The sequence below is a fragment of the Moschus berezovskii genome, chromosome 24, assembly GCF_049115385.1.
Source record: "Moschus berezovskii isolate FMDL1 chromosome 24, NW_MosBer_1.0, whole genome shotgun sequence".
NCBI classification, from domain to species: Eukaryota; Metazoa; Chordata; class Mammalia; order Artiodactyla; family Moschidae; genus Moschus; species Moschus berezovskii.
In genome coordinates this window covers 3,558,062-3,582,828 of record NC_142483.1, presented here as the reverse complement: position 1 = coordinate 3,582,828, position 24,767 = coordinate 3,558,062, and the positions used below count along the sequence as shown (strand labels likewise).

Sequence of the window (24,767 nt, the reverse complement as noted above, 5' to 3'; positions counted from 1 at the left end):
TTATTAACAGAACTGCAGTTGTTGGTCTGGAGGAGGCATTAAAGACCCCTGGATGCCTCATAGACCACATACCTGGGCCAAGGCCTAAGGGGCTTCAAGGTTCAGTTTTCCAATCCGTGCAATGGAGTGGAAAGCAAAGGGTGGGGTTTAACTTCAACTCCCCACCCCCTCCCCGCCCGCCTACTCCCAGCCCTTGAACTTCCAGTAGTTTTGTTAGGATGTGACAGTTGGTCCATGACGAAGGCTGAGTGCGAAACAATTGACGTTTTGTGATCCTGGAGGAGACTCTTGAGAGTCCCTTGGACTGCAAGGAGATCAAACCAAAGTGTGAAGTGAAGTCGCTCAGTCGTGTCCGACTCTTTGTGACCCCGTGGACTGTAGCCTACCAGGCTCCTCTGTCCATGGGATTCTCCAGGCAAGAATACTGGAGTGGGTTGCCCTTTCCTTCTCCAGGGGATCTTCCCGACCCAGGGATCGAACCTGGGTCTCTCGCATTGGAGGCAGACGCTTTACCGCCTGAGCCACCAGGGAAGTCCAATCAATCACTGGAAAAGACCCTGATGCTGGGAGGGATTGAAGGCGGGCGGAGAAGGGGATGACCGAGGATGAGCGGGTTCGATGGCATCACCACTCGATGGACATGAGTCTGAGCAAGCTCCGAGAGAGACAGAGAGAGAGAGGAGAACAGGGAAGCCTGGCGTGCGTCCATGGGGTCGCAAGGCGTCACACACGACCTATCCGTTGAACAGCAACCCCAACTTCCGGGTTTGGGAAAAACGTAAAGTCAAGGAGCGTACCGCGGTCACTCGCTCCGGCGCCTGCGCAGAAGCCGCAGCTGCGCCGCTCCTGGGGAATTTTTTTCCGGCCTCTCGATGACACGGCGCTCCCAGGTCTTCTCTCTCCCGGGCTTTTGGTTTCGGTGCCGCCGCAGGCGTGCCTGCCGAGCGCCGAGCTGTTGATGGCGATGGCGGCCGCGCCCGAGTGAAGGCTTGTGGAGGCCCAGAGCCCGCGTCTGAGGGCTGGACAGGCCTGCGCGCCCGCGGGAGTCCCGGGCCGGGTACGGAGAGGGCCGGGCGCGTCTCCGGGTCGGGGCGCCACCCGCTTCGGCAGGCAGACAGGCGGTCGGTGGCGGCGGCGGTGGCGGGTGGGCCTGCGCTGTGGTGGGTGTGACCTGCGTGGCGGGCGCCGGGCCTCTGCTGCCGCGCGTCCCGCCCGAGTGTCCGCGCTGCGTTTACTCCGGCCGTGGCTGCGCGGGGGCGCTTTGGCGGTGTTGGCTTCTGCGGCGGCGGCTGCGTGGTCCCAGGCTGCGGCGAGCGGCCGGCGGCGCTCGCGCTGGACGAGGACTTGCAGGGGCCGGGGCCTTATTTGGACTTAGCACAGGATTTCGGGCGTGCTTGTGGACGTGGGGCCCAGCGCGGTGGTCCGTGGTGGGCGTTTGGCTGTGTGATCTTAGAGCTCGTTCGTTCATTCATTCCCTCCCGGGGCGTTGTTGGGGTCGTCGGAGGTTCGTGCCGGCACCGACCCTGCGGTGTGGTGGTGGGAACGTGGACGTGGCCGCTGCCCTCACACAGCTCACAGGCTGGGGGTTCCAGTCGCTCTGTGTACCTCCGATTACTAATTGAGCTTAGTGCTGTGAGGGGAGGTGCAGGGCCACGGGACAGAACACCTTGATCAGTGCTTTCGCGAGGGCGTGAGGGTGCCTTGAGATTTCGGGAGTATGTGTGTTGGATTTGCGGCTGGTTGGGTGAGTGGGAAGGGAGGAGGCTCAGGTGAACCTCTGGCTGGGAACTGCTTGTTCTTTCAGCGGATGTCTGGAAAAGGGGCTGAGATGTGATTGTATGTAATCATCGGGCTTTTTCACTGGAGGAAGAAAACAGGAACCTCGTGTTTCATTTGTTTATTTCCTGGGTCACCGACCCCGTTTCGCTTTGATGACTGGGCAGTCCCTCCTCAGTGGCCCTGTAAGCGGGTCCATCGGCAGCTCAAAGCTGAGGTTCATACGTTCCTCCTCACTCTGCACCCTCGTTTGTGGCCTCAGATTCTTGAGAAATTTCTCTGCTTTGGTGGAATGGTTTTGCCTACGTTTTCCCTATGGCTGGGAGTCTTTCTGAGTTGACATTGAAAGTGACTTTGTCCAGGCTGGATAAAACTGAAAATGTAACTTATTAAACTCTGAATTGTTTAAGCACCGGGTTCTTTTATTTTTTAGGCAGGGAGAACGTTAGACTTGCTGGTTTATAAAGTCTAGTAAGTTTATTGGAGAACAAGTGCCGTACAAACATAAGACACGAAATATATTTTTCCTTTTTTGATAAGTATTTGTGTTATTTTCAGTTCGAGGCTATCAAAGTAGATTTTTCTTTCTGATCACTCAGGTTTCTAATGCTGCTCCTTAGACTGAAGTCGGAATTTTTGTTTGGTTTCTAGGATAGATGCTACCCCTTTTCCATCAGTGCATTTCTGACACGGATGCAAAAACTCCATATCTGTAGTTGAATAAATGGTCAAGGGAAAGAGAGTCAAGTAAAAACTTCCGCTTGTTGAGAACTACTTCAGACATGGCATACACATTATGAAGTTGGAATAAATATTAGAGAATGGACACTTCTGATGTTGTATTTTCCTTTCTTATCTTCAGGAGTCTGTGCTTCCCCCTTCATTGAGTTGCTGTTGTCCAGTGATGACCTCTTATCTTAGAAAGTTTTAGTTTAGTTTCCATCTAAGGATTTGAGAAAGCAGTTTGTATTCTCAGACTTGCACTGGAAAACATTAAGTACCTGTCTTGAATTGTGAAAAGAACAAGGAATGTTCTCAGTTGCTGCTAATTTGCCTGAATTGGTTTCCCTCTCCCTTTCTTTTTCCTTTCTTAGGGCTTCTGCTCCAGAGGGGACACCTCACCCGGGCCCACGATGCTGCTTCCCCATCGCCTGTGTGCCGCCAGACCCCTCGTCTCCTGTAGAGGAATCCAGCTGACTCTTGTCATGAGTCCCCTGCGTTGTGGGGGTTGAGAGAGACACCCCATGGCGTCTCTGGATGACCCAGGAGAAGTCAGAGAGGGCTTCCTCTGCCCTTTGTGCCTGAAGGACCTGCAGTCTTTCTATCAGCTGCAGTCACATTATGAGGAAGAGCACTCTGGGGAAGACCGTGATGTCAAAGGGCAAATTAAAAGTAAGAGGCTAGGATTTCCTGCTTATCCTGTTCTGTCATTGGGAGCTTTAACTCGTGGGATGGTTTTTATCAGCTCCCATGGTTGTCACTTTTGACTAAAAAAAAAATGTACAACTTGAGAGTTGTGAGTTAAGTTTTATTTGGGGCAAAATGAGGACTACAGCCCGGGAGGCAGCAGCTCAGATAGTTCTGAGAGACTGCTCCAAAGCAGCAGTGGGGGAAAGTCAATATATAAGGTTTTGGTGAAGGGGGAGTTGAGTACTATGAAGTACTCATTTTACAAAAGTTTTTTTGTTAGTCTTGAGGGTCTGATTTCACCATGAAGGGATTTAGTGCTGCTCTAGATAGGAGATGCAAGGATTGAGATCATAAAAGTCTGTTCCTAAAAACATCCAACTATCTAAAGACCTGTCCCACCAGATTCCCTGGAGCATGGAGTGCCTCCCTCCACCCTGAGCTCCCTCTGGGTGTGTTGAAGGCCAGCAGCTGGAGCAGCCTGGGTCTCAGCCTCTGCAGGGGTAGAGGGCAGGCGCCTTTGTTGTTCAGTACTTGGCAGTGCCCTTGGTGAGCGCCCGTTTGTAGTTGACGCCACCTCACACGATAAATAACAGAAAATTAACAATAATGATAGAGAACATGCTTCTAGTGATTTCCATGTACCAGGCAGTATTAAAAACATTCCCCTGCATTAACTTCACTGAATTGTCACCATAACTGTGTTGTCAATGAGCCCCATCTTTCTGATGAGGATTCCAGACACACAGAGATTAAACACGGAGATGACGCCTGCAGAGTGAGGCTTCACACATAATGTGAAGCTGCACAGTGAGGTAGAGCCTGGCTTTGAACCTGGTGAGTGTGATTACTGTTCCCTGCTGTCTCTCCCTAGCCTGTTTGAATTATCTAACTGCCAGTGCCAGAGGGTTTTGGGGTGGAATTCCTTCCCTTTGCTCTGTAAGCGGAGGCACATTGTATACCCGTTTACCTGTCACAGGTTCAGGCCTTCCTGCCATCCTTATTTCCTTCACTGCACCTTGTCCTCTGCAGCGCAGGAAAAGGAAGGTATGATTGAAATGTAAGGAGGAAAACCCACAAAGGTGAAACTTGGTGTCTTCCAAGTTTCCAAACTTGGTGAACTTCCAAGGAACCTCACGTCCTGAAGGGTTGCAGAAAGAATTTGTGAAGGTAATTTTTGCGGTTGAGAGTGTTCATGTCCTAGACTTCAGACTCTAACCCCCAACGATGACGCTGGTGCTCTGGAACTCTTTCCTAGTGATTCAGTTAATCGCTGGCCACACTTCTGAAGGCAGTGAGATTGAAAAGGTCTGATGCCATATTCACTTGGTTGGGTGGGAGAGAAAGGAGTGATCCATGTCTTCCTGAGTGGACTTTGGCCTTCGTACATGTGAGTCACACGCCCCCTGTAGTCAAAAGAATCTCACTCCGTGCCTCACTTTTCAGTTCAGAAAAAGAGTTGTTGAAAGCTTTACTACTTATAACTCTGATGAAAAATATGACAGTTAAACATTTTCAAAATCCTGAAGGCTGTGATGGACGAGGTGGCTTCTGGCTGCAGAGTCTGGAGCAGCCTCTTAAGAGGCTCTTAGGAGACGAAAGAGAAAAAAGAACAAGAGAGAAATGTGTGTTCTTTCACATACATTGTCATTTCATTCAACTCTCCCAACAACCCTGCAGGAAGGTGGCTGATCTCATTTTACGGAGAAAATGCAAGACTCTGAGATGTGCGGTGACTTCTCCAAGGTCACTCAGGGATTGACAGAGCTAGGCCTCGGCCCCGTGTCTTCCATGCTCTTTGCCCGTGGCATCACAGCTGAGGCGAGGCCCTGTATTCCTATCACAGCAGACACTGCAGCTGGAAAACTAGCAAACAAATGAACTGCTTGTCTAAGTGGCCTTCGGACAACTGAGGGGCCCCTTGGTTTTCAGGGAACACCCAGTCTTCGTGTCAGCTGAACTGGGTCGTATACTGGGATTCTGCTGAGACTTTGGCGCTAGTGGCTAGAGAGGTTAGAGAGTGGTGTCTTCACATTACTTTTATTAGGACAACTGAGCTTTTATTAGGGAAAATATGTAAGATTATTGAAATAATAGATACAGGACCTTTTTTTTCTGACTGAAAGGAAGTGAGGGTTGATCGTGAATCCTGGTTAGAGAGAGACTGGAAGTTGTCAAATTTAGTTCCTCTTTTCTGTCAGTGTTTCTCTCTGCTTTTCTGTTTCTGCCTCCTTTGAGAGACTGAGTTTCTTGTTGGCTTTGGCTGTGAAGGGAAGACAGGCAAAATGAATCAGACACCTAGATTTTAGTCCCCTTTCCTTTCATCTGGCTCATAATCACAAAATGTTTGCAAGAAGTCAAGACTTGGGCTTTCTTCTCAACTAATGAAAAGGAGAAATGTGGTACTGAGCTGAAGAAATGCTTTCGGCTGATCAGATACTGAAAACTACATATCCTTGCTCCTACCTCCTGCTTCCATTACTTGACTTGTGGGCGCTTGGAAAACCTGGGACTGGAAAGAACTGTCAAAGATGATGCCAGCTAAGGGGCCAGGAGTTTGAGTGAACTCCGGGAGTTGGTGATGGACAGGGAGGCCTGGCGTGCTCTGATTCATGGGGTCGCAAAGAGTCGGACACGACTGAGCGACTGAACTGAATTGAACTGGAAGGGCCAGGCTGCAAGCACTAAAGCCTGCTTTTATTAGGAAGGGCGTTTCTCATTTTCCGTTTAGCATTGGTCACAATGGAAGGCTGCAAGAAGGACCTTCTTTGGTTGGCTCAAGCTTTGGTTCTAACTCCAACATAACTTCTTAAAAGTAGCCTCACCATCCCTTCAAGGGCAGGTTATGGGCTGTTTTCTCTCTTAACTCCCAACGTCTGGCATCGGTGGGACACTGTGTATACATCCCGTGGTCCTCCTGGTGCCTTCACTAAGCTTACTTTATTTATTTTTTAAATTATCTTTTTGGGGGCTATTTTCTGTCCTCCTTTCTGTTTAATTTTTCTTGCAGGACAGTTGCTTTACAATGTCGTGTTAGTTTCTACTGTACAGCAAAGTGAATCAGCGTGCGTAGGCATGCACCCCCTGCTTTTTGAATTTTCTTCCTGTTTAGGTCACCACAGAGGGTTGAGTACGAGTTCTCTGTGCTACGCAATGGCTTCTAGGCTTCCTTTGTAGCTGCCGTCTGCCCCAAAGCCATGCAGAACCTTTCAGGAAGGATTCATTGCCTGGTGCATCTTGAATTGAGGACTTATGCCTTGTCTGAAGTGCATTTTTTTTTTAACAAAGCCCTTTCAGGACACAAGCGTTGTCAGTTGAATTTAACTTTCCTGATTTTCTCTGTTCCTCTTAATCATCCTCTTATTTGGGAAACTTTTAATCTGGGAGCCACTCTGGTGTTCATGAAGATTCTGATTCCGTTTGTCTTGCTGGAATCTGGGAGGCAAGACCCAAGGCTTGGGAGCGGCTTGCTGGTGGGTAGACGATGCTCTCCGTGTGTCCTCATGTTCCTGCTGGCTGGCTCTCCCTCTCCAACTTTTGAACTGTCGACTGGACATGTTTGTCCTCATAGAAGCACATGGTTCCTCGTGTGTCCTTCCTTGGCCTCCAACTATTAGCGTCCTTGAAGTTCTTGAATTTTATCTGAAGTCTGTTTTGCAGCCCTAAGATTTTAGACTGGAGAAGGAAATGGCAACCCACTCCAGTATTCTTGCCTGGAGAATCCCAGGGACAGAGGAGCCTGTTGGGCTGCCGTCTATGGGGTCGCACAGAGTTGGACACGACTGATGTGACTTAGCAGCAGCAGAAGCAAGATTTTAGACTAGAGTTAATCATAACAGTACTGCTGAAATCACCATCTGCAGCTTTCTTATGGGACCCGAGACCCGGGGGTAACTTTCTGTACTGCACGTCCAGCATGTACAGATGTTTCATAGTACTTGTCCAAATCTTTGAATCCAAGAGTCTTACCTCAGAATCGATTTTCTGGTAGGGTTTGCTAATGTTCCTCAGCCTGCCATTGAGTCTCCCCTTAACTACTTCGTTGATTTAAATCAATTATTTTTTTAAGCAACAAGATCCCTATAATGATACGGGCTAGAGGATGGAGTTGGACCAGTAAATGGGATTGGGACACTGGTCCTAGAAGTTTGCCTCCTTCCCTCATACTGCTGCTGTCCTTGGAGAATGAAAGAAACCTGATACAAGAGAATTCACGAAATGAGCTGGGACCCTGCTGATAGGGGAAATCTGAGTGCTCCTCCTGTAGCACCTCAACACTCCCCTGGGTATTCTTCATGGATTCATATGGCGTTTGTTCCATTTTTTAAGGTCTTGTCCAGAAGGCTAGGAAAGCAAAGAACAGGCTGTTGAAACGGGAAGGAGATGATCGAGCTGAGTCAGGCACCCAAGGATATGAGTCTTTCAGCTATGGAGGGGTCGATCCTTACATGTGGGAACCCCAGGAGCTTGGTAAGAAATGCTTTTCATTCATTCATTATTGAGCATCTGTATGTTTTCAGAGTTGGCTGAAGAGACACCAGTAAACCTGCATGGTTGTAAACTTCCCATGACCTTTGTGTCCTAGTCGGGGGAGATAACCAACAAGGATGAGCTGGGCATTCAGACACAAAGCATTGTGGCATTGGGCACTGCACTGAATCTGTACATGTGGACTCTCATTTAATTGTTGCTGAACTCCATGGGACCTGCCCAGGGTCAGACAGCTGGGGCGCTGCAGAACTGGAATAGGAGAAGATCAGTCCAGACACAGTTCATTGTCTCTTCTCATATAGATGTTACCTGCCTACTGAAAAGCACTAGTTCATGCAGCTTAATTTTCTGAAGTGTGTAATTATGGTATCATCTACTTGCTTTCCGAATTATCATCTTTTGAGGGTAAAGGAAATAATCTAAAATTTATTTTGGTGATGGTTGCACAAGCCTGTCAGTAAACTAAAACCCACTGATTTTGTATGCTTGAAATGGTGAATTGTATGTATTTGAATGATAACTCAGTGAAGCTTTTATCAAAAAGATCATGCTACATGGACCTGAACTAACTAATCTTCCATGTCCTTTAACTGCTGATCATTAGTGATCATTAATATAATACTGTCTATCCATGTGATGGATAAATAATGATTTTTTTTTTTTTTGTAGTACTTTGTTATACTTTGTTTGCTTTTTGGCTAAGCCATGTGGCATGTGGGATCTTAATTCTCAGACCAAGGATTGAAAGCCACAACCCCTGCATTGGATGCTTAGTGTCTTAACCACCAATTGCTAGGGAAGTCACGTACTGCTTTATTATACTTTGATACTCATTATCTTGTTCACCTTTCATAAAAGCCATGTGAGGTAGAAAGGATAGTGATGCTCATTCCATTTAAAGTTAAATAAGATTTAAAAGTCAAAGTCAGTTCCATGACCACACACCAGCTAAATTTTAAGAGCTCATTCTCCATGTGTGGCCAGTGGCTAACATATTAGAGAGTGGAAATGTTTTATTTTCATCATGGCAGGAGAAAATAAAAATAAGACTATATGCATATACTTATTTGTTACATATGAAAGACAAAAACACGAAGGAGACATTTTAAGTGTATGACTTCTTATTAGATTTTTGATAACTTATTTCATGATTGCCAGTGTTAAATTTATCAAGCTAATGTTCCAGTTAACTTCCCTGATTTAACAATTGAAGGAAGGCACAAATTGCAAAGGGTCAAATGAATGGCAAATTTTCAAAGTTAATGCTTGTTGACACTCCTAAAAATTTGAAGCTAAATTTTAATTAGATGTTAAAGTATGGCTGGGAAGAAGAGAATAATGGATGGTTAAGAATCCAGTATAAAGATCTAGATACAGTAAAGTACCTACATGAACAAGCCGTCATTGGGAGGAAGAAATGAATTGAGTGCTGGGAGGGGTGGGTGCAGGGCCAGCTTTCAGAAGCGGTCAGAGATTGAGCAGGAGCTCTTCCAGATGCTCTGAGACAAAAGGCTAGTTGGTTCCATCTGTATGAGGATTGTCCTAGGTCTTGGCTCCTGGACTGAGGATGCTATCGGTTTAACTAGCCCCACAAAAGCATCTCTTAGCATTTGCATGTTGGGGGCTATTTAGAGAAGGGTTGTGTTCCTTCTGATGAAAAAGCCATATTGTACCAACTTGGAAAAGTATAGAAAAATAGCCCATAATGTTATTTCCTTTTTAACAAAAGTTCACATTCCAGGCAGTGTTCTAAGGATTTTATAAATTTAACTTCTTTAATTTGGATAACAGCACTGTGTGGTAGCTACTCCTGTTTTCCCCATTTTATAGCTGAGTACTTCAAGTTACAGAGACGTTAAGGAACTTGTCCAAGGTCACACAGTGTGAGGCAGAATTGAGCACAGGCTGGTTCCAGAGGCCAGGCTCTGTCCTTGAGGTCTTTTTTAACGTGCTTTGCAGCCCCAAGGTGACCATAGTTAACATTTTAGCAAACTTCCTTCCGTTTGGTTTTCTAGTTTTTAGATTTTTGTTAAGACTCTAAAACCCTAGGTTTTGGCTTGCTTTTGAAGTTTGGGGCAGGGAGGCTCCCCCAGGGAGTGACAAGTTGTTTGTGTTGCCTCCCCGCTTCCTTCTAGGTGCTGTGCGAAGCCACCTTTCTGACTTCAAAAAACACCGAGCTGCCAGAATTGACCACTATGTCATTGAAGTCAATAAATTAATAATCAGGTTAGAGAAGGTAAATTTTTTTGTTTTAAAACATGTTTTTTTCTGCAAGTATAAATTCTTTGAAGGGAAAACTTACATTTCTGCAGCGTGTGTGTCGTCTTAAATCTATTGTGTAGGTCTGACGCTGGCAGGAAGACACCCTATGTAGAGTGGTGCTGAGGATGTGGTGCATGGTTCTAGCCTGGGCTGGTTTTACTGAGGGTAGCAGCCTGGGTCAATGGTTGGCCACATACCCAGCTTCCTTTTTCCTTCCTGTGAAGCCCACTTGCCTGCCTGGCAGCCCTTCTGCCTTCAGATCCTTCCCTCGTCTGGGGGTCCCAGGCACCGTCACGCGAAGGGGTAGATGCCCTGTGATGGCAGTCAGGCTGGTAGCCAGGCGCGGGAGGAGCGCCCACCAGGACCAGTGTGTGGGGTGGGGACCTCTTGTCCTGTGGTTGGTTTAAGAGTGAGTCTTCAGTATCATGACCACTTTCTTTTACATCAGCCCTGGAAATGCTTAATGTGTATCAGCTGGATTGTGAGATAGGCCGGCGTGGCAGCACTACAGGTTCAGCTCTCTGTGTGCGCTTCGTGGGGCAGGAATATTGTGTCCACTTTCATTGTCCAGGAGGGCTGTGGAGAATCGGGGGTTCCCCCTCGCTCCCAGTAGCCACCCCACTGTGTCCTTGCCTGCCCCTGGTTATTGCTTCCCTGGGCAGCCAGCAGTCAAGAGACTGGAATGGGTCATGGGAAGGGGAGTGCCTTCTGGATGCAAAGCTAATACTCTGTCCCCCGTGAAGTTGTTTTTGTGACATTATGGGGTTGGAGATGACATAAGACTTGAGTAATGCCCATGTGCTCATTCCCACTTGATGGCTCTGCCTGTAGACAGTGTATCCACCACCAGATTCATTCCTTCTGACCCCTTTTTCTCCTTGTCAGCTGACTGCATTTGACAGAACAAATACCGAGTCTGCGAAGATCCGAGGTAACTCTAGAACTTTGCTCACGTTCCTTCTGTTCTTTATCTTTCATCCTGACCCAATCTCTTTTTTTAAAAGGGCCTTCCTTTGTGTGTGTTTGGTTTTTGTCTTGTTCTTCCCACAGCAATAGAAAAGTCCGTGGTGCCTTGGGTCAACGACCAGGATGTCCCTTTCTGTCCGGACTGTGGCAATAAGTTCAGCATCCGTAACCGCCGCCACCACTGCCGCCTCTGCGGGTCTATCATGTGCAAGAAGTGCATGGAGCTTATCAGCCTTCCCTTGGCAAGTAGGTGACGTGGAGGCGGCCTGGACCCTGACCTCCTGTCGAGACCAGCCCCCACTGGGGGGCTGGGGGGCTTTTTGTCTCAGTGTTTGGCCCATGGGACCTTCATTCATTTACTGCTGATTCCTTGCGGCCCACTGCAGCCTCGGCAGTGTGCTAGGGCCCAGGGCAGCAATGGTCTGTAATAGAGGTTGGCCAGTTTTTCCCATAAGAGACCAGACAGTGAGTACTTTAGGCTTTGTGGCTCACATCCTGTCTCTGTGACATTTCTTCTTAATTAAACAGCCTTTGTGAGGTATAAAAACCATAGGTAGCTTGAGGACCACATACAAAACCAGGCGGACTTGGCTCACCCACATCTGGTCTATTAGCGTCGTCCATTCCTCCAGGGTAGGAGGAACCCAATGGCTCAGGACTTTGAATCTCAGCTGGTGAAAAGTTGCTGGAGACGATCTCAAGGCGTTCTGGCTGACTCTGGGGTGTGTGGGGTGGTTTTGCAACCCTGCAGAGTTCCGCTGACTCTGCACGTGCTGTTGACTGCAGGGTGTCTGGGTAACGTGGGACGGGGCAGATGTTTCCTGGGTGGGGCTCTGGCGTCCAGTGGGCACGTGTCACCTTGGTAAGTTCCCTCTCTCCCTGAGATGACTCCCTGTCTCAGCTGAGCTATGTTTTGGGGACACTCTTCACCTTCCTTCTCTTGGGCTGATTGACTGATAATTACTGGGCAGCTGCTGTGCGGTAGCCCTATTGGAACAAACCCATAGGGATGCAACTATGAATGGGACAGTTTGTGCCCTCGGAATCATAACTGCTTGGGCAGCTCTGGGCTGTGCATAGAGCTGTCATCACATAGAACATGTGGGAAGTGCCCCAGGAGGAGCAACATGGTGGGAACTGATAGGCGTGCAAATGGTTTTTGCCTCAAGGAATTGGGGAAGGCTTCCTGGAGGATGTGCCATTTGAACTGAGCTCAAATGAACTCAAATGAACTGCTGAGGGTTAGCAGTTGGGGTTTGGGCCTGGGGGAAGGCTGCAGGGGATAGTCCCAGGGAGAGCCTGGGTGTGTCCGGGCAGCCGGAGCAGGGCAGGAGGTGGTAAGGCCAGATTGGGGTGAGCCTCAGAGCTTCAAGGACAGACTGTCCTTGGCTCCTGACTCTCTTCTGGAGACGCTGGGCGTCCAGCACACCGCAGAGCCTGAGCCCTGGCAGGCAGAGGTATAGGTGCCTCTTGCCTGGGGCAGCATCTGCTCCCCACCTGTGGAGTTCACTACTGCCCATCCTGTGTTCTTTACAGACAAGCTAACCAGTGCCAGCAAGGACTCCCTGAGCGCTCACACCAGCCCCAGCCAGTCACCCAACAGTGTCCACGGCTCCCGCCGGGGCAGCATCAGCAGCTTGAGCAGTGTGAGCTCCGTCCTGGACGAGAAGGATGACGACCGGATCCGCTGCTGCACACACTGCAAGGACACGCTCCTCAAGAGGGAGCAGCAGATTGACGAGAAGGAGCACACGCCCGACATCGTGAAGCTCTATGAGGTCATTCCTGAGTCCGATTCGAGAGGCTAGGCTGTTTGTTATGTGCATGCCCACGGATTTTGAAGAATGGTTTGGAAAATCGTTCCTTTCAATCATTTTTAGTTTCTGCCAGAGGGCACTAGCTAGGGCCCGAGTGAGTCGCAGAGTCACTGGGTATGTTGCAACAAACTTGCTTCCTTGCCCTTCCCTGCCCACCTGAGAGTTGGAGGTTGGCGCTTTCGGTGGCCCAGGGGCAAGAGGAGGAAGGCTGGTTGCCATGCGGTGTGGACAGGTTCTGAGGGTCAGAGCGGGAGCAGGAGCTGGTGGTGAGTGGTGGACCAGAAGCGTCCTGGGACACTCCCTTGGGAGTTGGAGAAACTTCCCCGAAGCGTGGCGCTTCCTCTTTGGAGTCCGTTCAAATGCCTCAGCGCTGGTCACCACCAGTGACCCTGCGCTGCCTTCAGTAGCTGCTACATCATAGGGGCAGAGTGTGGCCAGAGCCTGCGGCTTAGAGGCAGACTGGGCGTGAGATGACTCTGCCTCCCAACCCGGATGCGGCCGCAGGCTGAGACGGGTGAGCCAGGAGGGCGTTGGGCAGGGAGGTGATAGGAAACGGGGAGGAGGAAACCAGCCTGGCAGTGGAAGGAAGCAGTTGGTGCAAAACCAGACAGGGGAGGAGAGAGTTTTCGTCTGGTCATCACTGAATGGTCACTGTTAGCAGTTCTGCACGTCCCAGTGATGGTGTTTCTGGAACCACCGTGACTGCTAGAAATGGTGTCAGTTAAAACCTTGCTGAGCTGCAGACATAGCCGTTGTCCATTGTTTTGTGGAGCTCATGATCTGATAATTTCTATAAACAGCCGCTGAGCTTTTGGTTTCCTTTTTTGAAGTGAGCCCTGGCAATGCCTTGTGTGGTGTTCGGCATCACCTGGCAGATAAAGGTCATAGCAACTGATTTCTTTTCACTACCTTGGTGAACTCACATGACTCGTGTCCGGGAAGGCCTTGCTGCTCTCGAAAACATCTGGTCAAAGTTACCCTTCTTTCCTTCTTACAAGATTTTTTTGTAGAGTAGGTCTGTAAGTCAGGAAATTGATAACAATGAACAGAACAAAACTAAAAGCCACTGTCTGCATTTTTTTTTATATAGAAAACTGCACATTTTCTATACATCTCCATTGATTCTGCATAACCTTTGTGTTGCCTTCTTTGTACCTTGAGACACAACCCACCTCTTCTTTTTGTTCTTAGAAATTACGGCTTTGCATGGAGAAAGTTGACCAAAAAGCTCCTGAATACATCAAGATGGCAGCATCATTAAAGTAAGCTCTTCCTTTCTGTTTCACTGGTCAGTGGTGACTGTTTTCTGGCATTTTAGGTCAGTTCTTCAGTAGCTGAAAATGTAGGCCCTGCCCCTTTTCCCCTCGGTCCTCACAACTAGACACTGCAGCCCCTGGCAGTGGACAGTGGAAGCGTGGGGAGCCCTGTTTCTTGAGCCCCACTGTCCCCGACTACCCCCGTATATTTGCGCCTCCTGGGTCCCGGTCCTTCTCTCTCCACCCCTTGCCCGAGACCACTGGCTCTGAAGGAGAGCAGGGAAAGGACACGGTCCCTTCCTGCCTGCAGTTCACTGAGCAGTAACTTCACTCAATGGATCACACTGCCTTCCTGTGAGTAGGTGCAAAGAAGCGTAAACCTCCCTGGAATGGAGAGTCCTTGACTCGGAGCATCTGCCGCATGTTCCTTTCCTCCCTGGAACTCACTGGAGTCAACATGCCCTCCTCCCTCGCCTGCCCATGGGTTTAAAATTGGAGCAGGCCTGCCTTCTACCTGGATGCCAGCAACGTCAGCCGGTGTTGCTGGCAGTGTGCTGGCATCCAGCCTTTTCCTCAGGACATTGTCACCCAAGGGCCTCCTCTCCCAGAGTCCTGGTGGGTTTTTGCTTTGTGCCTTAGACACAATTGTGGGTCAGTGGGCTCTCCCCTAGCCAGAGGGGAGCTGCCGTTGTTGAGAACGTTTCCAGGTGTCTTAACCTTTCCTCCAAAGACCGTCCCTGGAGGGCTCCCAGTAAGGGTGTTCAGCCCGTCACTCATTCATTCAGTGGACGTTTATCAAGCGCACGCTCGCTGCCAAGCGCTCCTGAGTGCTGGGGCTGCAGCAGTGCAGGGCGAAGACAGCTTCCCTATCACGGGAGCGCAGACTGTGCGAGTGAGCAAGTAACGCACAAGATGCCGACTGCCCCGAGAGCAACATGGCGGGCTGCTGTGCCTGAGGCCAGGGCAGCGATCCCGGACTCAGGGCAGCCCTGTTCGCCCCCACATGGCTGGTGACACCGAGACAAAGGACAGGCCCTCTGAGTCCTGATCTGGCGCTCTGTGTGCAAACTGTGCAGTTAGAGGTGATGAAACAATGTTACTGAACCTGTAGACTACAGAACGCACCAGGATCTTTCCAGCCAGGATTGCCTGATGGAGGGAAGACAGATACACCTGGCGGTTCTTTTCTTTAACGTAACTTGCTGCTGCCTCAGGAAGGGAGTTTAGTGGCCATAGCTGAGGCTGGATTAATAGCTGGGAGATCATCTGAAATGTTCCTGTTCTCAGTAAACCTTGTTTAAGCGCGTCCCATGTGCTAGTTACTGGGGGTATAAAAATGAAAAGTCATAATCACTGCACTTGGAATTCAGCAGTCTGGTGGGAGTGTGTGTGTGTGCTTAGCTGCTAAGTGATGTCTGACTCTTTTCCACCCCATGGACTGTAGCCTGCCAGACTCCTCTGTCCATGGTATTTCCCAGGCAAGAATACTGGAGTGGGTTGCTATTTCCTTCTCCAGGGGATCCTCTTGCCCCAGGGATCGAATCCAGGTCTCCTGCTTGGCAGGCAGATTCTTCACCACTGAGCCACCAGGGAAGCCGCCTGGTGGGAGTGGCAGACTCGTAAATGAAATTCTAAGACCACATGATAACCGCGTTGTTCTTTGAGTCTGAGGTTAAACCCATTCTGGCCTTTCCTGATGTGCCCTCCTCTGCTCTCTGGGTAGTCTTTGAGGAAGGAAAAGGGCCTTCTCCTCTGGTGTGATGTAAGCAACTCGTGTAGTAAACCACTTCATCCCTCTTCCTAGATGCACAGAAGTTGTTCAGGGAAAGTGTTAGCAGGCTGAAGCAGGGTCAGTCCTACTTATTTTGACAACGAGCTTAGGAGCTGGCCATCATAGGCCTCCGCACTAGTTTTCCCATGGCGTTGGCAAATTAAAAGCGATTTCTGGTTAATTAACACTCACATGTTGAAAAGGAACAAACACTGCATTATATGAAAGTGACAGTGAAAGCCTCTCAGTTGGGTCTGACCCTTTGCGACCGATGGACTGTACAGTCCATGGAACGCTCCAGGCCGGAATACTGCAGTGGGTAGCCTTTACCTCCTTCAGGGGATTGTCCCAACCCAGGGATCGAACCCAGGTCTCCCGCATTGCAGGCGGATTCTTTACCAGCAGAGCCACAAGGCGGGGGCGTCTAAAATGCCATTTGAAGAGAGTTAACTGTCCCCCTCTCTGTGAGGCCTTAAACCTGTAGAGTCCTTTTACACCACACTCTCCATTCAGTGCCATGAAACTTAGATCAAACATCTGCGTTATTTCTCCCTAGTGCCGGAGAGACAACCTATAGTCTGGAACATGCCAGTGACCTTCGAGTGGAAGTGCAGAAAGTGTATGAGCTAATAGACGCGTTAAGGTAAGGTCTGTTAGGTGATGTTCCTGCCTGTTGCCTTAACTGGAGGATGTGCTGGGTTTACGGGGTGGTGGGCGGCCAGCAGACTAGCTTACCTGGTCCTGGTGATCGGGGGTGTGTGTGAGGAGGAGGCTGAGGGGGCTGCCAGCTCCGGCCCTCAGTGCATCTCAGTAACTTGCTTGAGGAGTTTTACCGTTCATGATTGGTAAAGGAACAGGAGCTGATTGGCGTCAGCTATGTGTTGGTCACCGGCTGTTTCCACACAGAGTGGCTCTTGTGTTTTACCACAGTTACCCTGTGACGTAGAGATTAACACCCCCATTTTATAGATGCAGGAATGCACCACAGCTAGCGAAAGTGCTGGAAGGATGGAAGTCTAGATTCTTTCTTCAATTTGACCACTGCTCTTTTTTTTTTTTCTCGTTTTTTTTTGGCTGCACTGTGTGGCTTGTGGGATTTTATTTCCCCAACCAGGGACCAAAACCAGGCCTACGTCAGTGAAAGTGGCCGAATCTTAACCACTGAACCACCAGGGAATTCCCAGCTACTGCATTTTAACTGTGGATTGTCTGTTGGGGTTAGATCAGCCCTTTGCAGTGTAGAAAGTACCGTGACTCAGAACAGAGATGCGGATCCCTTGTCCATCCGTACCTGTAAGACTAGCTACACAGGTTGCAGGGTCAGATGCAAAATTAAAATGTAGGTCCCCTGATCAAAGTTAAGAATTGTGAGGGTCTTCCCTGGTGATCCAGTGGTTCGGAATCTGCCTTCTGATGTGGGTTCAATCCCTGATCGGGGAACTGAGGTTCCACTTACCACGGGGCAGCTAAGCCGTGTGCTGCAACTACTGAGCCCTCGCCCCGCAACTGAAGAGAAGTCTGTGTGCCGCACCTGAGAGCCCGCAGCAGCAACCAGGACACGATGCAGCCAAATACAGAAATGAATACAGGAAAGGAGACTTGTACGGCAGTGACAGAAGAACGCTAAACTAAGCACAGGGCTCCTCCACTGCACCGGTCACGGGCCCTCGTGGCTGAGTGTTTGTTGTTTGCCCCCGTGCTTGTCTGGGGCCTCGGGTACAGCCACTGGGTAAGAAACGCGCTTCACCCACAAGGACATTTCAGGGGAGCCTGGAGCCCATTTCTCCTCATACCTTGCCGGCATGCAAGCCTGGCGACTGGGGACTCTTCACCCGTGTTTCTGAGGCTGGCTGTGCCTCTTACAATGACGTGTTTGTTCTCATGCAGTAAGAAGATCTTAACCTTAGACGTGAAGCTGGACCCGCCGCCACATCCCAACACTCTGCGGCTGCAGAGGATGATCAGATACTCGGCCACACTGTTTGTGCAGGTGAAGCCGCCGCTCTCCACCACTCAGAGGGTGGACGGGGCCCACAGCTTGCTTGTTCTCTGTTCGTGCACTCACTGCTCTTTAGGATTACACGTGTGTCAGCCACATCTAGGGAAAAATCTGCATGTCAAAGGAAGGTGACATAGACCCTGCTGTGGGTGTGCTCACCACCCTTTATGTAGCTTTTCCCCTGTCCCTGGGCATTTGATAGGCTCCCATTTCTCCACTGCTGTGAGGAGTGCCTGGTGGACCTGCTTGCACAGAGCATTTCCTCTTTGGGATAAGCTCCTGAGGGACTCTCCCTGGGCTATTGATATGGAGGAGACAGGTGATTGTTCAAGGGCTCACTCCACTTGGGAGGCTGCATCTGAGTCCTCTCAACCTCAGAAAGCCCTTATGAGAGTCACAGTCAGTCCCTTTTGGGGCTCCTGACAGAGATCTACGTGTCTTGTTGGGTTAGTTACCTGACACTATAATGCAGAGTGAGGCCCTTCCTGCTTTTGATGGATGACTGTATTCCATAGCCGTTGGTGGGTGCCCACTGTGGCCCAAGCAGTGTTTTAAGTGCTGGGTGTCCTGATAGACTTTTCTGTTCTTATAAAGCTTGTATTATAGAGAGGGGATAGATGAGAAAGAACTAAACATATGGCTTAAGAGGGTGGAAAGTGCTGTGGAGAAATGGAAGGAGGGCGTAGGGGTGGGGCTCAGATGGTGGCTTACAGACGTGGTAATAGACAGGGAGGGCAGGAAAAGGCCTCACTGAGATGGCAAGTAACTGGGATGTCTGGTGTTGATCATCTCCTAACGAAAAGGCTGGCCCCTCCATAAGGAAGCTGGCACGGACCCAATTTCAGGGTTAGGTCCTTCCCCGCTCTGCTTATTAGGGTGACTGTCCGAGACCGACGTGATGTAGCTTCAGTGGACCCTCATTGGGGAGCTTAAGATTCTTTTTTTTTTTGTCCCAGAAAGGGTTTAAGTGTAAAATTTCCATGACTCCCTACAGGAAAAGTTGCTTGGTTTGATGTCACTGCCGACCAAAGAACAGTTTGAGGAACTGAAAAAGAAAAGGAAGCAGGAGATAGAGCAGAAGAGGATCCTGGAGAGGCAGGTGAGTGAAACTCAGGGACACTGGCACCTGTCTTCTTCCGAGCGGCTCCCATGAGCACAGAGGTCTCCCCAGGCTCCCAGGAGGTCCCGTGAGGTTGTCGTTAAGTCAGAAACTCTCACTCGCTCTGGTTTGTGTTTTCCTTCTGTTCTGGCTCTTGCATTTTAGAAATCAAAATAACTGTTTTTTTCTCCCAGGTCCTATTTTTCTTTCAGAGGTTCTACTGATTTTCTCCTGTCTAGAATACCATGGAGACTGGCAGTCCTCCCCCCAGTACAGGGTGCAGATGACCCAGACACCAGGGAGTGTGTCTGGAATATGCAGTGTTCCACTTTGGAATATGCAGTATTAAACAGAGAATAATATGTGTATTTAAGATTGTGTGAGATTCAAGTGTAGATGAATGGTAATAGACCTCAGAGGTTTCAGATAAGTGCTTAGCCAGTGAATATGAGATGGAGGAAAGCTTACCCCTTAACTTACTGTTGTTTGCTATTTTAATTTTGAAAAAGCATAATTTGATTTTAGCAGCTGGATATTACAGTCCTGCGGTGGGGAATCGGGGTCTCACTGGAATGGGGATGGCGTGACCGCAGTGGTGGCCAGCAGTGTGGCTGTTGGCCTGGTGACCGTGTTTCTTTTCGGTCTTGGTGTCTTCCCAGGCTGCCCTGGAATCCCAGCGGAGGCTTGAGGAGAGGCGGAGTGACCTGGCGTCCCGCGCGACCAACGGGGAGGTGGCGCCCCCTCGCAGGGGTCCTGCCCCGGTGAGAAAGACCGAGGGCTGGCTCCCGCTGTCGGAAGGCCAGAGGCAGAGCGAGGACCCGGACCCCCTCCTGCAGCAGATCCACAACATCACGTCCTTTATCCGGCAGGCCAAGGCTGCGGGCCGGACGGACGAAGTGCGCACCCTGCAGGAGAACCTGCGCCAGCTGCAGGAGGAGTACGACCAGCAGCAGACCGAGAAGGCCATCGCGCTGTCCCGCAGGCAGGCCGAGGAGGAGGATCTGCAGCGGGAGCAGCTGCAGGTGCTGCGCGAGCGGGAGCGCCAGCGCGAGCGGGGCCAGGCGGCTTCGCTGCACACGCGGACTCGGTCCCTGGACTTCCGGGAGATCAGGCCTTTTCAGCTGGAGCCGGGCAGAGAGCCGCGCACCCACCTCGCTCACGCGTTGGATCTGGGCTCTTCCCCAGCTCAGAGCGGCACTGCCACCAAGACCTCTCCACCCAGCTCGGCTCCCGAGCCCTTCCGAGGGTGGTCTGGGCCCCCGGCCCTAGGCCAAGAGTTCCTGCCCCAGAGCACCCCGTCACAGCGCAGTGAGGCGCCCTCCCTGAATCCCTTCGATGAGGAAGAAGACCTTGCCAGCCCTTCAGCCGAGGGCACGGCCAGCCCTCCTGCTCCGGAGCCTTCCTTTGGCCCGCCAGCCCGCGTGCTCAGAGAGTACAACCCTTTCGAGGAAGAGGAGGAAGAGGAGGCCGTGGTGGGGAATCCCTTCGCTAAGCCAGATGGCCCCGCCCCCAACCCCTTCGAGGAGGAAGACGAGCATCCCCCGCAGACACCCACATCCCCTCCTGCCCCTGGCAACCCCTTCGAGGACTCCCCCTGCACCAACCCCTTCGAGGAGGAGAGTGACAGCGGGCAGGAGGGCGCCGAGCCCATTGAGGAGGAGCTGTTGCTCCAGCAGATCGATAACATCAAGGCATACATCTTCGACGCCAAGCAGTGCGGCCGCCTGGACGAAGTGGAGGTGCTGACGGAGAACCTGAGGGAGCTGAGGCGCACCCTGGCCAAACAGAAGGCGGGCACCGACTGACCCGGCCGGGCAGGGGCCTACGGAGCAGGTGGGAGGGCTGGGGGGGCATGGAGGAGGAAGGTGGAGTTTAAGGTGCCTACAGGTTAGGGTGGAGGAATTGGGTATTTGGTGCTGTGCACTTGGAGCTTTTCCCGTGACAGATGAATAATAAAATGGGAACGAGAACAGGAAGAACCAGCATGCATTTGCTGCTTTTCCTGAATTTTTTTAAATAATTGGGTTTTCCCTGTAGAAGGGACGTGAAATCTTCACTGCCAAGGTGTCACAAGTGCAGTTCTGTTGGGCCCTGGGCAGAAAGGGCTCCCGTGTGCACCTTGTGTGTGCATTTGCTCCTGCCTAGTGTTGGTCAGTTTGCAGTGTTAGAGGGCAGCCTTTTATAGGGCCCTTCCTTTAGCCAAGACACAGCGGAAGTGTGTCCCATCAGACTGTGTTCCTTTCGCCTGGGACTTCCACTGCCCTCCAGGGCACGTCTTGTGCGATGGCAGGGGGAGGTCTCACTGTGGAGGCAATGGTGTAGACCCAGGAAAGCCCCTCTGAAGAGGGTGAGGGGGTGGGGTTTCATCAGCGTCTCTTGCCCTCTTCCTTTCAGTTCTTCTTTCTCGCTTTCAGGAAGTTAATCTCCCCGTGCAGGGTTATCACTGTGAGTCTGTTCATGAGCTTTTTAGAGAACAGCAGTTTTTAACTTTTTGGCTGACAGAAGTAGTATACTTTGGGAGCACAGTCTCTGTCCAAGTGTTGCTCTGTGGAACTGAATGACCCCTGGGACAATTCTCTGTCCCCGGAGAAAACGTCCTCTAGCGCTCTGGCACAGTTACTCTGATGTGGGCTTTTTCAGAAGGCCCAGGCTATCGTTTCGGAGCTGGTGTTCAGGAAGCCCTCGTGGAACCTTGTCAGAAGAGCTGAAGTCCCCTGAGTCAGAAGGTCAATGGCAGTAACTCCCAAGGCTCGTTGATGAGCCTTTCTGTCTGTAGGTCATCTCGTGCTGACCGTGGGCACTGGTGAGATACTGTCTCACCTACGGTTAGTAGTATTAACAAATTAAATGGGGAATTACCTGGCGGTCCAGTGGTTAGGACGCTGAGCTTTCATTGCCGAGGGCATGGGTTTAATTCCTGGTCAGGGAATTAAGATCCTGCAAGGGGTGTGGTGTGGCCAAAAAAAGTAAAATGTTTGCAGGAGGCACAACCCAGGATCATTGTGGTAGAACCGCAGTACTTGAACTCTTCACCAGTTAAGGGCAAAAAGGGAAATTGTGAATTTCGCTTTGGTGCTTAGGTTTACAGGGACATGACCCTTAACTGACATCTGACATCAGATACCCAAATGTGTTCAGCTCTGGGTAGAGTTGCTGCAGTTACGCTTGTTAACTAATGAACAATAACTGACCACTAGTCACTTTATACCCATAACTAACTCGGGCTCTTATGATCACTGGTTACTGGTGTAAGAGCTGAAATTTATTTTGTCTCATTTTGGGCAGACCTCTGTTGATCTTGGGAATGTCTGAAAAAACACTGTGGTGTAACAGATGCTGTATTTGTGTTGACACTATTCACATTTCTTTAGCCCCTGCTGGCTCTTTGGGCTGAATGAAGAGGTCCTGAACAGGAGCATGGCAGTGGGGAGTGGGTGGGCGGAGAGTGTGTGGAGGACCTCTTGAGTTTGGGTCCTATTCACAGAGGAGTGCGAGTGGGTTACTAAGGTCAGCCAGTTACCAGCCTTGCTGATTGTCATGGTTTTGGGAAGCTGGCAGTCAGGCATCTCAAATGCTGCCTGGTACAGATGTCCTTACCCCCTCAAGGTCAGTGCCCTTCATGCTGTTACTTGCGAGGGACTTACGGATGACTGCATGCTCCTTGCTGCTCCATCTGTCCTTTCTGACTGAGAAGAAGGAAGCTCTCTGCACCAAAAGCAGGTAGTTCCCGGAGCCAAGTCCTGCTTGCCCTCATAGTTATTTTTCTAATGAGAATATATCTCTTTTAATTAGCTGGTGGTTTCAGTTAAGACTAGTTTACCAAACATACCCTTTCCCTGAAATCAGCTGCAGGTAGCAATCTGTTAGTAACTTAAGAGCACTGAGAACCAGACCTATAAGAAACATGTTTTTAAATTTAAAAAAGAATCACTGAATATACTAAACCAAACTAAAACCCTCTGATGTGATTGAATTCTTCCATGGCTACATTCTCCTGTAATCACAGACATGACTGGAGTCAGAATTCTCTATCCCTCCTTTGTACCATTTCCCAGAATTCATAGACCCAAAGATGGGCACAATGTTGGATTTACAGGGATGGGGGAGCATCATGGAAAAGGTGGCCTGGGAATTGCAACCACAACTTCAAGTTCTTCCCTCATGTCAGTGTTTCAGACATCCTACATCCCTTCAGTGCAGACAGCTCCATCCATCTCATCAGAAAGTGAGCAAGTCCTTGATCCGTCGTTGGCAGATGTCCCTAGACACAGATCATGTGTGGAAGAGACTCTGGGGGTTTGGGCATCAAATGAAGCTGACTTTTCCCTTTTATGCCTTGATTGTATTTTCCCTTGTCTACACTAAGGACACTTACGCATTATACTCGCTGCTCAGTGTGTCTCTCTTGTTCAGATACTAGAACATACCTGAGTCACCAAGAGCCATGTGGTAGGCTAGACGTCGGCATGATAGGTGATGGGGCTCAGGGTGAGAGGCTGGTCTCTAATAGGTCACAGGCTGTGGTAGTGGATTGTGCTGGTCACCAGACAGTGACAGTTGGAGGGTCATTGATTTGCATGTACTACTCTGGGGCCTTGTATTGGAACCTTTTTAAAAAATAAAATAACAAGATATTCATGGTTGGATGTGTGTGTGTGTGTGTGTGTTTGTGCACACCAAGAATTACCAGATAACATCTGGTCATCTCCTTAATAACACTAGTCCTCTCCTTAATGACTTCTGAGTACAAGACAACAGCCCCAGCTCCTGTGTTCCCCGTGTGGTTATGGCCTCCAGACAAAACCAGGAGTCTTCCCAGGGAATAAATACGGGTTCCAGTTCTGCCCTTATGTTCAGTGATTTCTGCAGTCTTGATTAAATGAACTGTCTTACACAGGTGTCGTGCCCAAAGGTAGCAGAAGGGGGCAATGGGAAAAGAGAAGAAGCTGCTGAGTGGGTCTTCGATGTTGCCATCACTTGGACCTTTGAGACCTCCCAGGACTAAACCAGGAGGAGGTGATGTTTAGAAGAGTGTAGGGTGTCCCTCAGGGTGCCACTCCCATGCTAGTCCACACTCAGCCTCCAGGAATTCATCTAGTTTTCCAGCTTTGGCTCCAGTGGCTTCTGCTGCAGGTAAGCAGACCTTGGCTGTCACTCTGCATTCACCTCTCCAGATTTCTTGGTGGTAGTCAGCCCTGCCAACTCGGTTCTCTGGGGTCCGAAGAGTCACTGACTTTCAGTTTGCCCAGCTTTCTCATGTAAGAACAGGAGTGACAGCTATCAAACTCTTCATGTTTCTGAGCTGAAGCTGGAAGTCCTGAAGTCTTTGAAAGCCACGCTAGGCTACTGAAGAGTTTTAGGCAGAAGAGCTTTTGACCTTAAAGTTCAGAAGAGGTGCTTCCTATGGACGAAACGTCCTCCCTAATGTTAGAACCCTGAGTGCCTGTACACGAAGCAGACCAGGGCAGCTTGGGTTTTGGAGTCAGGCAGACCTAGGCTAGAACCCCAGGGGTGGTGACCCTTAGCATGCTTAACCTCACCACACTCTCTTTGATCTGTAAACGAGTTGTTTGGAGGGTTAAATGAGATATCCATACCCAATACTTGACATGCTGTCTGACCTACAACAAGCACTGAGTATTACCTGTCTGTTTTGTTTTTGAATTTTCTATGTATTTAGCTGTGCTGGGTCTTAGTCGCAGCACGTGGCATCCTCAATCTTCTTTGCAGCACGTCAGATCTTTAGTTGAAGCATGTGGGATCTAGTTCCCGACTAGGGATTGAACCCAGGCAACCTGCATTGGGAATGTGGGGTCCTAGGCACTGGACCACCAGGAAAGTACCCTACAAGGGTTTTAGGAGCTCTGACCAGGAGCTGGGAACAAAGACCAAATATATTTCTTTTTTTTATCACAGAGGTGGT

At 50.0% G+C, this 24,767-nt stretch overlaps 1 protein-coding gene across 2 annotated transcripts; it reads left to right on the top strand.

Moving 5' to 3' along the window:
• The first annotated feature begins 842 nt into the window (after positions 1 to 842).
• On the top strand, positions 843 to 23,483 carry RBSN (rabenosyn, RAB effector). 2 transcript variants are annotated; one of them, XM_088831530.1, is made up of 13 exons: positions 843 to 1,057; positions 2,871 to 3,168; positions 7,513 to 7,653; positions 9,810 to 9,910; positions 10,822 to 10,867; positions 10,987 to 11,148; positions 12,439 to 12,680; positions 13,911 to 13,981; positions 16,303 to 16,389; positions 17,634 to 17,736; positions 18,740 to 18,844; positions 19,504 to 19,605; positions 19,714 to 23,483. In XM_088831530.1, the coding sequence occupies exons 2-13, from the start codon at positions 3,021 to 3,023 to the stop codon at positions 20,647 to 20,649; spliced, it is 2,244 nt and encodes a 747-aa protein (XP_088687656.1). In that variant the 5' UTR covers positions 843 to 1,057; positions 2,871 to 3,020; the 3' UTR covers positions 20,650 to 23,483. The 2 variants fall into 2 exon arrangements, with proteins under 2 accessions (XP_088687656.1, XP_055269487.2); XM_055413512.2 differs by having other exon boundaries at positions 844 to 1,057; positions 19,504 to 23,483.
• Positions 23,484 to 24,767: the final 1,284 nt, after the last annotated feature.